Source organism: Bos mutus, chromosome 2 (assembly GCF_027580195.1).
Source record: "Bos mutus isolate GX-2022 chromosome 2, NWIPB_WYAK_1.1, whole genome shotgun sequence".
In the NCBI taxonomy this organism is placed as follows: domain Eukaryota; kingdom Metazoa; phylum Chordata; class Mammalia; order Artiodactyla; family Bovidae; genus Bos; species Bos mutus.
In genome coordinates, this window is record NC_091618.1 from 23,040,988 (window position 1) to 23,054,492 (window position 13,505).

General features: G+C 39.1%; 1 protein-coding gene across 1 annotated transcript; it reads left to right on the forward strand.

The window, feature by feature from the left end:
• The first annotated feature begins 979 nt into the window (after nucleotides 1–979).
• CCDC195 (coiled-coil domain containing 195) lies at nucleotides 980–13,248 on the forward strand. Its single transcript, XM_070379993.1, has 3 exons — nucleotides 980–1,235; nucleotides 7,967–8,210; nucleotides 13,137–13,248. The coding sequence occupies exons 1-3, from the start codon at nucleotides 980–982 to the stop codon at nucleotides 13,246–13,248; spliced, it is 612 nt and encodes a 203-aa protein (XP_070236094.1).
• The last annotated feature ends 257 nt before the right edge of the window (nucleotides 13,249–13,505 follow it).

The window sequence follows — 13,505 nt, forward strand, 5'->3', positions numbered from 1 at the left end:
TAAGTAAGCAAATGTGCAAGGAAAATTACCACCATGAAAAATTATCTAATCATTTTGAACCTATTGCAAAAGAGCATTTATGCTTAAGCATGAATTGAATTTCCAAATGGATACGGAGTGCATACCTTTCATTCCCAATGAAAAAACCTCTTTAGGAAATAGGTCATGAAAGCTGTTATCTATTGCATGTTCTTCTCATTCAAGATTAATGTTTGACCTGTATCTTCTTACATTCCCAAAATAGCCCTCAGCAGCATTTGCCTGAGCAAACACTCTAAAACCAAATAACAGCAAAAATGATCATAAGAAAACCTACCAAGAAGTAATTATATCATCCTTGACATTATCTTAAGGGATTAAGGTATAATTATCGACATCTCATTTAAATAATCTCATGGCAATTCATATGATTTCCTATATTATTTAAGTTTTGACACCTAATCAAAAGGTGTCAAAGTTAATAATTTACCCCAAAGGTACAAAACTATGATATAGCCTACAGAAAAGACAAGGAATAATTCTTATGTGCCCATTTTGATATGCTCATGACAGTTGGCGATCCTATGAAACATCCGATACCAGAAATAGCAACAGAGAAAAAACTTGAGTGGCTGTTCGGATGGTGAGTTCATGAGAGAAACAAGAAATTCTGTTCCTTGCCGGAAATTTTCAGAGTATCTTCTGTAGACCCAAAGCAATATTCCAGAACTGTGGATTGATATGAAATGAAAGATACAAACAAAAGCTCTGTTCTGAAAAACAAAACCCAGGATGAATAAGTCATGGAGATCCTTTACCTCCCTTGATAGCCTAACTCCCCAGGTGCTGAAAGATGGCATAGAGAAGACTGACATCTATTGTTCAGGAAAGTTTAGGGGTGGGGTCAACCTGTTCCACTGAGCAGATTGTGTGTTTGGTTCGTAAGCAAATGTTGACCTGTCTCCCCAAAGGAGCAGCCAGAGCAACCTGAAAAGAAGCAATGGCCGCGAACATCCATCTCATGAGAGTTATCCAGGAAATGCAGGCAGAGATCCACAAGCTGGAGAAAGAGAATCAAGCCCTCCGGATGAAGCTGACTTTAAGTAGTCAGAGAACCCCAGGCTCAGGAGGAGAATCAGGAGACAAAAAGGAAGTCACAGACCTGGGTAACCTTGAAGAAGTGCCCGGGCAATCTCCAGCAGCCCTTCATGGTGGTGTTGCCTCTGATTCAGCCCCAGGTGTGAGAGAACACCAAGGTACTGACTGCCCATAGTTCTTTGGGGCTGTGCCCACCTTTGCAAATATCTGTTAAATAGTTGGCTTAGTGTGCCTCTAACATAAGTGAATAATTTGGTATTAACAGGGGTGTGTTTTTTCCCTGGTATTGAGTTGGCCAAAAGGTTCTTGTTACAGAAAGATGCTATGGAAAAATCCAAATGACCTTTTTGGCCAAGATAGATAAGTTTAGAATCCCTAGGCAAAAATATCTTTAACATCTTCAATTATCATATTTTAACAACAGTAAAACTATCTCCAGTTATTCCTGAGAAGTTCAAGATGACAGATTCGTGGAAATCGGTCATATTAAAAAGAATGCTTTTTTCCCTTTCTTGACTTCAAGCATTTAAATGCTACATAATAGAACACCAAATGGGTACGTTTTATTTATTTTATTAAGCCAGAACAGTAGTGCACAACAGTTAAGTGTATGGATATCAGAGTCAGACAAATACAGTTGCCAATGATTTGACACTCATCAACCACCACTTGATTTAGAGCTAGTTAGAATAAATCTTTAACTTGCATTTTGTTCATTCAGAAGTGCTATAGTACCTATCTCAGCTGGTGATGACTGGTTGTAATAATAAACTAAGTGCTTAGTACAGCATCTAACAAACACACAGCCAAGGCAGATATTGTTCCTTATCCATGTTTTAGAAGATCTTTACTGTCCTTTATGAATGTATGTTGCACATAATTCAACTTACTATATGCAGGTTGGAGACTTCAAGACTACAAGTCAATGTCTGATACATTCTTTAAAAAATCTACTCTCTCACCTTTTATGGGAAAGAATTTTGACTGTGAAGACTATACATGAAATTAGAAATCAGGAGAGTGAAAAATATTGAGTTGGCCAAAAAAGTTCATTTTGATTTCTCTGTGATTAGAGAAATAGCCAAATGAGATTTTGGGCAACTTAATATGTTCTACATTCAAATTGTCAAACTCCCTTACATATAGCATATTCAAATAAAATTGATACATACTTGAATACTCAAAGTGCTTAATATCCTCTGTCAAAGGCTTCAGGCAAGGCTATTTAGAGGTACTGAACGGCTTAGCAATAGGACATGTCTTATCTCCAGCTGTTTTTGTTTTTTTCTGTTAAAGCGGTCTCTCTCTAGTGTGGGGCCCTATACTTCAAAGCTGGAAATAGATTCCATTCGGGGTCTTTTTCCTTGTTGTCAAGTACAGCTATGGAACTGAGTTATTCTGTCTGTTGGTTATTTAATAAAACTGGAAAAGGAACCTATAAAGAAGTTAGACCTTCTCCTAGTGGGGAAAAAAAAGAGATACAGACATGTGTAATATATCCATCCTCCAGGTTTCCTCCACCTCTGAATTCCTGACATTTGGAATGAATAACTCTGTATTATAGGAGTCTGTCTTGGTCACTGGAAGATGTTTAGTAAAGTATCTGCTTCTTCCCATTTGGTCATGATCATCAAAAATGTCTTCAGACATTCCAAATACCACCTGGAGGATATTTCCCCTAGTTATTTTCCATGATGTTTCAGTTCAGTTCAGTTCAGTCACTCAGTCGTGTCTAACTCTTTGCGATTCCATGAACTGCAGCATGCCAGGCTTCCCATTCCATCACCAACTCCCAGAGCTTGCTCAAACTCATTTCCATTAAGTCAGTGATACCATCCAACCATCTCATCCTCTGTCATTCTCTTCTCCTCCTGCCCTCAGTATTTCCCAGCATCAGGGTCTTTTCTAATGAGTTGGTTCTTTTCATCAGACGGCCAAAGTACTGGAGCTTCAGCTTCAGCCTCAGTCCTTCAAATGAATATTCAGGACTGATTTCCTTTAGAACTGACTGGTTTGACCTCCTTGCAATCCAAGGGACTCTCAAGAGTCTTCTCCAACACCACAGTTCAAAAGCATCAATTTCATGATGTTTATCCTAATGCAAAAGTAACTTGGGTCTTACTATATGTTGTGCCATTCTAAAACAAGTCTCACTCTGTTCAAAGAACAGAGAGAACTACCCTTTAAACCTTCAGAGCCTGAATGCCATCAAGTTTAAATGAAGTTAGAATACTATTAAGCACCAAATACACAACTGATAACATACTTCTTCAGCATCTGAATGGTGGCCTCCAATAATAATATAAGCACTAAGTTTGAAACAATCTAGTGAAAAACATTTCTTGACATTTGGGGAATTCTTGCAGGCTGCACCAATAAAACAAAGAGTTTATGATTTAAATTTGTGTTTAGAATCCCAGTGTACTTACTTCAAGCGATATTTATGCGTCTTACATGTAGTGTTCTATTATGAAAGTAAATGACAGAAATAGTGGGAACACTGGCTTGAGCATGAAGACACATGTGTTGCGGTCCCAGTTTTGTAAGAGTTGGTTGGTGCCAGGTGGATAACATAAAATTCCTCGTCTTATCATTCTTTTGTAAAAATGAATGGATTGGATGCCTTCCAAGGCCTGTTCCAACTGTAAAATTCTATGAGTCTATGAATGTGACATGCTTTTATAATCACTCTCCTCATCTGTAAAATGGAGATGGTAATAGAATCTATCTCAGGCTGCTGAGACAATTAAATGAGGCAGCACAAGTAGGACTCAACATGATTACTTTGTTCAGCTCAGTTCAGTTCCGTCACTCAGTCGTGTCCGATTCTTTGCGACCCCATGGACTGCAGCACGCCAGGCTTCCCTGTCCATCACCAACTCCAGGAGCTTACTCAAACTCATGTCCATTGAGTCGGTGATGCCGTTCAACCATCTCATCCTCTGTCGTCCCCTTCTCCTCCTGCCTTCAACCTTTCCCAGCAGTAGTCTTAGTACTATTCGATAGGTCAGAAAAATATGATTTGACTTAAGTACAAAGTTTTTATTAGGAGTTTTAGTAAGATTCGGAGAAGGCAATGACAACCCACTCCAGTACTCTTGTCTGGAAAATCCCATGGACGGAGGAGCCTGGTAGGCCGCAGTCCATGGGGTCGCTAAGAGTCGGACACGACTGAGCGACTTTACTTTCACTTTTCACTTTCATGCATTGAAGAAGGCAATGGCAACCCACTCCAGTGTTCTTGCCTGGAGAATCCCAGGGACGGGGAGCCTGGTAGGCTGCCGTCTATGGGGTCGCACAGAGTCGGACATGACTGAAGTGACTTAGCAGTTAGTAAGATTGCCAATAGTCAAAATTTATACTCGGAACTGATTCATAAAAATGTGATCCTAGAGAAGAACTTTAGTGATAATCCCCTTATTTTACTGTTGAGGATATAAGACCCAGAGAGATTCAGCAACTTGTCCTATCCTCTTTTGAAAACAAAATAATATAAACCTATACTCTGATAAGGGATGATGCGAAATCAGAAGTGTGTCACACTTTAAGAAAGGAAACCAATAAGCTGGGTCTGAAAGCAAATCCCTTGGGACTAAATCCTCCTGGAAACATTCATGATAGTGTGCAAGTATTTGGTAGGTATGAAATCCAATCCATCTCATGGAGATGTTGCCCTCATCCTTCCTGCCCTTGGAATTCTCACCTTGGGTCTATTAGGGAAGAGATTGTTGCTCAGTTACTCAGCCATGTCTGACTCTTTGCAACCCCGTGGACTGCAGCACACCAGGCTTCCCTGTCCTTCACTGTATCATAGAGTTTGCTCAAATTCATTTCCATTGAGTCAGTGATGCTATCCAACCATCTCATCCTCTGTTGCCCCTTCTCCTCTCACCGTGAATCTTTCCCAGCATCAGGGTCTTTTCCAGTAGGTCGGCTGTTCACATCAGCTGGCGTAAGTATTGGAGCTTCAGCTTCAAAATCAGCCCTTCCAATGAATATTCAGAATTGATTTCCTTTAGCATTGATTAGTTTGATCTCTTGCTGTCCAAGGGACTCTCAAGAGTCTTCTCCAGCCTCATAGTTTGAAGGGAAGAGAAATTTGCTACAAAGATGATGCAAGAAACAACTCTTTACCAAGAAACTTCAGCATTCCTAGACCTCTGATTCTCTTCACTCTGCTCCTACCCTTTTGTCTGACAAACTGCATTTGATAGGAATCTTTGAAATGGTGCTGATGATCCCTTGATGTTATGTGGAATATTCTTTCCCTTCTATTGATAAGAAACTAAAGAATACAGATTATTTGTGACCCATGGACATAAACAAAGAACTTATTTTCTGATCAGTCATGTTGGAGTATAGGTTGCATATAAGAACAAACTTAACTTTGCAATTGTTGGTATAATTTCCTCTGTTGTATTTTCTTATCATTTGGTATAAAGAGATTGCTTTATAATCCTCTTAAATAGAAACTTTTATGTTTGTCAATAGTCATAAACTTGTCTTTCAGTTTAGTTCAGTCACTCAGTTGTGTCCAACTCTTTGCGACCCCATGAATTGCAGCACACCAGGCCTACCTGTCCATCACCAACTCCCGGAGTTCACTCAAACTCACGTCCATTGAGTCGGTGATGCCATCCAGCCATCTCATCCTCTGTCGTCCCCTTCTCCTCCTGCCCCGAATCCTTCCCAGCATCAAAGTCTTTTCCAATGAGTTAGCTCTTCACATCAGGTGGCCAAAGTACTGGAGTTTCAGCTTCAGCATCATTCCTTCCAAAGAAATCCCAGGACTGATCTCGTTTAGAAAGGACTGGTTGGATCTCCTTGCAGTCCAAGGGACTCTCAAGAGTCTTCTCCAAAACCACAGTTCAAAAGCATCAATTCTTCGGTGCTCAGCTTTCTTCACAGTCCAACTCTCACATCCATACATGACCACTGGAAAAACCGTAGCCTTGACTAGACGAACCTTTGTTGGCAAAGTAATGTCTCTGCTTTTGAATATGCTATCTAGGTTGGTCATAACTTTCCTTCCAAGGAGTAAGCATCTTTTAATTTCATGGCTGCAATCACCCTCTGCAGTGATTTTGGAGCCCAGAAAAATAAAGTCTGACACTGTTTCCCCTGTTTCCCCATCTATTTCCCATGAAGTGATGGGACCAGATGCCATGATCTTCGTTTTCTGAATGTTGAGCTTTAAGCCAACCTTTTCACTCTCCTCTTTCACTTTCATCAAGAGACTTTTTAGTTCTTCTTCACTTTCTGCCATAAGGGTGGTGTCATCTGCATATCTGAGGTTATTGATATTTCTCCCAGCAATCTTGATTCCAGCTTGTGCTTCTTCCAGCCCAGCGTTTCTCATGATGTACTCTGCATATAAAGACCCATCTTTAAATCATTATGAAAGTTATATATCATGGCCAAAGGAAGTGTTCAAAGATAATTTATGAATAGTATTTGCAGTTAATTACTTCAGTTGGATTTGAACTTAAACTCCCCCACAGACTCTTGCCTAAAATCTGATCTTCTGCTCTTCCATATTATAAAAAGCAAAGGCAGCCTCCACTTCCTGTAATGGCCATATAATTTGCTGTCTGTGTGCTACAGACATGGGTCACAAAGTTTAAAAAAGAGAAAACCTAAACACGATGCTGGACTTTGCTTTACTTACCTGCTAGTTAATGGCAAAGCTGTAATGAGAAAGAATAGAGTCAACGAACATTCATTAAATTCTCCAGAAAATGGTCCAGTCTATGAGGTCAGTGTCATTAGCCCCAGTGGTAATAAGTAGATATCTAAGTAGAGGCTGAATGACAGGCCCCATGTCAGTTAGCTGAGTGTTAGATGTGAGATGCAGACAAACCAAGATGCCCTAAAACAAAGCTCTTTTAATCAAGAGGCTTTCATTCTAAGGACTGGAGATATGATTTACCTCAAAGAAAGAGTTTATTAGGAGACCCTTATGGATAGAAATTGAGTTGGAAACCCTCAGAAACTAAAGACATAAAGCTCCTAAGAGAAAGATAAAGAAAACTCCTGTTTCCCACACAGGCATCTTTACTTTTTTTTTGGCTGCAACTCAAGGCATGTGGGATCTTAGTTCCCTGACCAGGATCAAACTCGAACCTGCTGCAGAGAAAGTGCGGCGTCTTAGCCACTGAATCACCTGGGAAGCCCCTGGATGTTTTTACTTCTTTCTACTTGTTTGCCTTGCTCTCATCTCTCATTCGACAGAGAGAGATGACTGCTCAACTAAAGCAAACACACACATTTCAGGCCAGTTGGCAGCAACCGGTTCAATTATTTGTGATCATTCAGGTGATGAGGGGCTGTGGATGAGCACGTTCTTTTAGAATGAGGATCGAGAAGACATCCAGAACTGCATCTCTACAAGTTCATGTTCTTCCCATTCTAAAATCATATTTTACTGTTTCATTCTGTGCAAGTTTTTGTTAATATTCTGTGTTCTCATGAAGGTCTTCCCTGACTACACTATTTAAGTAGCCTCCAGACCTTGCCCTCATCTAACTCTAGCACCTTGCTCTCAGAGTCCTAGACTCTATTGCTAGCTGAATTTTATCATATATCTGTCTATCATCTGTCAGCCACACAAGAAGGTAAGCTCTATGCAAGCAAGAATTTTGTGTTTTCATTTGCACACATCCATCTCTTTGAGAAGTGCCTGGCTCAGGGTTGGAACTCAATTATTTGCAAAATAAATCAATGAATGAATACCTTTTATGCAAAAAATTAATTTTTGCATATATTTTTAATGCAAAAAATAACAGTTTTGTTTAGTTAGTTTCAATAAAATACTAGTCATACAGTCTTCCACTTGTGGATGTCATTAAAAATAGAATTTTTAAACTTGACTTTTGTGTCTCCTTTACAGGCAATGTCATGATTGTTAGACGCTATTCCATTTCCTCACTGATTCATTCATCAACTACAAGTGACCCTTGGAAGACTAGGAGAAGACATCCAAACTGTGGAATTCTAGAAGTTCAAGGGACGGTCAAATCACTGGCTTCTTCAGTTAAGAAGCAAGACAGTGAGGAAAAGATGTTTACCTCGGATTCTTTTACTACCAATGGTTGCAGCAAAGGAGTCTTTCCTGAGCATGATTTTGGTTACAGGTAATGTACAATCCCTCTGGGGGAAGGCATGGTAACCCACTCCAGCATTCTTGCCTAGAGAATCCCCATGGACTGAGGAGCCTGGAGGGCTCCAGGTCATGGGGTCGCAAAGAGGAGGACACTTCTGAGTGACTAAGCACAGCACAGCACAATGTACAATCCGCCTCGAGACAGTTTATAGTTGCATAGTGTGATGGCTACTGAGACGTTCTCCTGGATAAGCAAGGTCTTATACAGTGGAGGAACTAAAAACAAGGAGGCTATTTCCATCACATTTATGTGTTTTGAGAACCAAAAGAAACAAACTTATCTGAGATCAAATGGTACTCTCTAATAGATGCCTGTAAAAACTGGAAAGTGATCAGTCTTCACTTACTCATCAAGCATGAATGATGGTACTCTAGGCTGGGTGCTGGGAATCCAAGATTCAGCAAAAGCAAAATGTTATTTTAAAGTTCAGCACTTTCCTTTGGTGACAAAGACACACAAGCAAACTGACCACTACAATAAAGTGTGTCTCAGGAAGAAGACACATTTACACTGGGGGCCAAACACAGAATTCCCCTCTAAGGGAGAACTGTGCTTGTAGAGGAAGGCGCCTTCATGGGCTTTTGTGGGTACAAGAAAGGACCCTTTAGGCATAAGCCAAACAGGCTAAGAGACAAAGACAAAAGTGGCCTGTTCTGCAAAATACATGAATTGGTATTTAAGGAGTTAGAAGCGGCCTACGAATGGAAGGGAGTGAGAAAACATTTGAGAAGTAGGCTGGGACTCTTTTAGAGGAGAGTTGGCCAGTGGCCCCTGGTGTGGGCAAAGCCAAGAGCTCTTTTGGAACGAGACTGCCACCCTCAAGCACCAGTGTGTCAGAGTGTCACTTCCCCTCCGCCACCCTCTGCACTTCTACCTCCCAATTCCCACGTAGGCTCTACCTCTATCAAGAGTCTACACACACTGTAGATAATCAACAAAGACCTACTGTTTAGCAGAGGGAACTCTACTCAGTATTCTGTAATAACCTAGATGGGAATAGACTCTGAAAAAGAAGAAAAAAGATACGGTTATTTAAAAAACAAAGAGTCTATACACATTTGTTTCTTTTGAGGAGAAGGAGAAAAATCAAGAAAAAGGGACCTGGTTTCATGATTAACTTATCATGAGGAAGAGAAAATGGAACAAATATGGTTGTTTAGAGAATTAGTGAGTCATCTAATTCAGCAGCAGCAGGAAATCAAATCAAAGTGGTAGTGAAAATTAATAGGCCATCAGGAATTCTCATAAATATGGAAAAGAGCACTGGTCTTCCCACAGGATGTAGGATACAAAGGTTGAGCCAGTCTTATTTGAATTTTACAAAGCAGGATGAACACCGTGTTTCACTTGTAGAAAGTTCTATTACAGGAGGAGAGAGGAACCTGGTCAGGAAGGATAGGCAAAGACAAATGTACAGCGTACCCCACTAGACCAAAAAAGAGAAGATAGAAGAAATCATGACTGTGGAGAAAGCTAGAAGCAGGGAAGTCAGTGAGGCTGGAGAGGTTGGCAGTATCCTTCGCAGAAGGCATCCCATGGGATACTGGGAATATGTGCTTTATCCAGTAATTACTGGAAAGCTGATAAAAAATGTCTTCATGAAAATTTTCAAAATACACAAATATTCAGAAACTAATATTACAAATACCAGTGTATCCATCTGCAAGAGTTTTGTCATAGTTTATCAGATATTTTTATATATAAGACCAAAAGTGTTACTAAGAAAGAAAAGGGACATCTCTTCCCCTGTCCTCCTAAGGGGCAAGCATTGCCAGGAATTTTGTTTCTATCCTTTAGGTCTATTTTTTTTGCTTTCATTACACACATTCATTCATTCGACAAATACATCTTAAATGTGTACTATGTGCTGGGCAGGATTCTAGGCACCGAGGATACAGCAGGAAACAAAATTGTCAGAAATCTCTGCCAATGTGGAGTTTTTCCTCTATAACATGATGATCAGTCAACATGAAAATACATGCAGCGTATAGTTAGACGGTGAAACAAGTAAGCCAATCAAAGGAAAAATGAAGGGCTTGAGAAGCAAGCATTGTTGAAATGTTAATTGAAATGAATTGTTGTAGCCAGAAAATATGACAGTATTTGAATAAAGAAGGGAGAAAGAGTTCTGGGAATACGGGCAAGGGTTTGGAGTGAGTGGGTGAGGGGACTTGCCAGACATTGAGAACAGCAAACGCCAGAGGACTGGGTGGGCTCAAAAACGACTGGTGTTTAAGGAAGGGGAAGGAGGCTGGCTTTGAGTGCAGTGGAGGGAGCAAGCAAGACAGAGAGCGATGAAAAAGAGAGCTAAGGATGGCCATCCACTCTTTTCAATGTTCTGGATCCATTGCAAGTGAACTGGGATGTATAACATACTCTTTTCGTTAGTATATGTATTAATATATAATATATATATGAAACTCTGTTTTGAAAGGACTATAGGAAAATAATACAGAACACAAGAGGACCAGTTTAAAGCTAAAAAAGTAATTTAGGCAAGAAATGATTATTTATTGGCCAACAGCAATAACTGAATGTGGTTTCTAATCTTGTTTTGAAGATGGAGCCAACAAGATTCGTTAACAGAGCAGATGTAGGATATGGAAACAATAAGTGTATACCCAACCATTGTGTTCCAATGGCCATGTGTTTTCAAAGAGGGAAGAGGGAAGAAAGGCAGAGATGTACCCTTTGTCTGAGTAAAATTATGTATATGTAATAGATAGTCATATGAAAACACTAAATGTTCCTTTTTTTCAAAATTGCAAATTTAAAAATATAAATACAGTATACAAAGTAAAAAGTGTAAAAAGGAATATCTTCCATAATCCCACTACCTGAAAAACCACCATTGAGATTTTTTTTATTGATTTTCTTTATTTATTTGGCTGTACCAGGTCTTAGTTGCAGTGTCCCTGAGCAGGGATCAAACCCAGAACCCCTGCATTGGGAACTCAGAGTCTTAGCCACTGGACCACCAGGGAGGTTCCCATCATTGAGATTTTAATGGCTATCTCTCCATGCTAGTATCTATATAGTTTGTAATTGTACAGGGTCTGTATTATAATGGTTTAGTTTTTGCACTGAAATCACTGCAGGTCCACAGACCTACAACACTACACTGAGAAATATAGTAATATTAATTTTTCCATTTCAGTTTATTTTATTTTCTATGATAGTTTGGGAACCTCGCCAATGTTTATAATGCGTTACTTTTCTGAAGCAAAATGTTTTCCAACTTCCAAGCTGCCAATGAATAAACTATTAGAACACAATCCATTTCTAATTTGGAATCTACTTCAATTTGAAAGATTGAGCCAATTGTAGGATTGTGTTAAAGCAAGAACGTCAGTAACGGCTGAAAATCAACAGCTGGGCTGGCATGAAACCCAGTAGATACAGAGAATGGTTTCAAAGGAATTAAGCACTTTCTTTCGTAGTCTTTTTTTTATTTTGTCTTTTACTTTCTCAGGGATTAACTAGTAAAGTAACAACTCATTACACTATTCCTCTAATTTGGGGAGTAAATCCATTTCCTTTCTAATAGCGTTCAAAGAATCTTACAAAGATTTATCAAGAACCAACCAATATGTTTGAACTAGCTTTCAAATCAATGAGATATCGTATCTAATTTGCTCATGAACTTTTCAACTGTTATACCAAGAAAGTATTTCAGAAGAAAGCCAGTGTCAATATTTCTAAGAACCCATGCTCTCCAGAAACTAGAGATTGGATTTTAATTTTTTCCCTCATTTTGACATAAAAACCCAATTTTTTCCTCCTGCATTCAAGAAAAAAATAATAACCTTAGGCTGTTGGAAAGATTAGGGGAAAGGGTCCATATAGACAATTGAACTTAGAAAGGACAAAACAGACATTAAAATAAATATATTGTCTTCTTTTTCTAAGCAAAGTCGTTAAGAAGACAGCCTCTGAAATCAGATGACTAAAATTCCAACTCCATCATTTGCAAAGAGAATGCTCTTGGAAAAGTTATTAGTCTGTCCTGTGCCATAGTTTATTTTTTTGTAAAAAGAGAATCATAATAGCAGTGACCTCATAGTTTTTGTGAAGAATAAATGGGAGAGTCTAGTGAATGCTTGCTAAGTGGCAGAGCTGTTATTATTTTATTGATCCCAACATATGGAACAACTGGCCTTCCTCCCAAGGGAGGGAGCAGATGTGTGTTCCCCACAATACAGCCACTAAATGCCATTCTGTGAAATTATGGCCTTATCTAATTAAAGAGAGAAAGATCAAAACTAGAGAAAAGACAATCATTCTGAGCACTATTCTTTAGACTTGTTCCTGGGAGCACTTTATCCTGGTTTATGTCAAAATCGTACATAACACTGTTCAAGGAGAAAGGAGCAGTGGGCAAAATGAAAAGATTTAATCGCTCAGATAACACTAGGTCGTTGCTGGCACAGCTCTCTCTCCTTTATTGTTCAGGTGTGATGGATATTCATCAAAATCCAAAATGGTGCGTTGCTCTGGATTTAGAAAATAATTGTCCCAAATTTCTGCTTCATTTCAACTGAAAAGCTTTGATATGCAGGACCCTTTGTTGAGAGAACATATTAATCTTTAACTTTAAACGTCAAGCTAAGAATCCTCAGACGTAGTCCTTTCCTCAAAAGTTTTAAGTTTTAGTTTTATCAGCACTATCCACTGGTTTAATCAAAAGGCCAGTTACAATATATTTTCTTGCATTCCAAATTGTTTTTTTGAGCAACTAAACAAAAAAATAGTATGGTATATGTAAGTTGAATGTTTAACTCTTTAGGCATTATTTGGTACTTGGAAAAATAGTACATGTTTTGTAGAAATAGTAAATGCTTTGTGTAAAGCCTCACTAAATTTTTATTTCTCTCTCCTTTATTCTGCTTTCTTTAGGGACAAGAGAAAGACAGTGGGTTTCCTGTTACCCATGAACACATCTTCACACTCCAAAGATTCAAGTTCTTTGAAATACTCACCAAACCAGCTAAGTACTATTATAGAATAGGATACTCAAGGTGGTGAAATTTAAGACACAGTTGATTTCCAACATGTGGGAACACTGAGATGTGGTTGGGTCAGTGTCCCCCCCACAAAGAGCTCTGAGAAGATGCTCACTAAGGGCTTTCAATAGCTAAGTCCAAGATCTCTCTTAGTAAACGTTGCACTGCACTTGAAAATATGTGGGTTATTGTCAAATATCTTTTGATATTGATTTCTAATATAATTCCATAGTGATAAGAGAACAGACTCTGTATGGTTTCA

Excerpts from the sequence above, each read along its gene's own strand:
- CCDC195 (XM_070379993.1), top strand. The coding sequence starts at position 980 with ATGGCCGCGAACATCCATCTCATGAGAGTTATCCAGGAAATGCAGGCA. Across the intron at positions 1,236-7,966 it reads AGGTGTGAGAGAACACCAAG|GCAATGTCATGATTGTTAGA; the intron begins GTACTGACTGCC and ends TCTCCTTTACAG. Across the intron at positions 8,211-13,136 it reads GAGCATGATTTTGGTTACAG|GGACAAGAGAAAGACAGTGG; the intron begins GTAATGTACAAT and ends TGCTTTCTTTAG.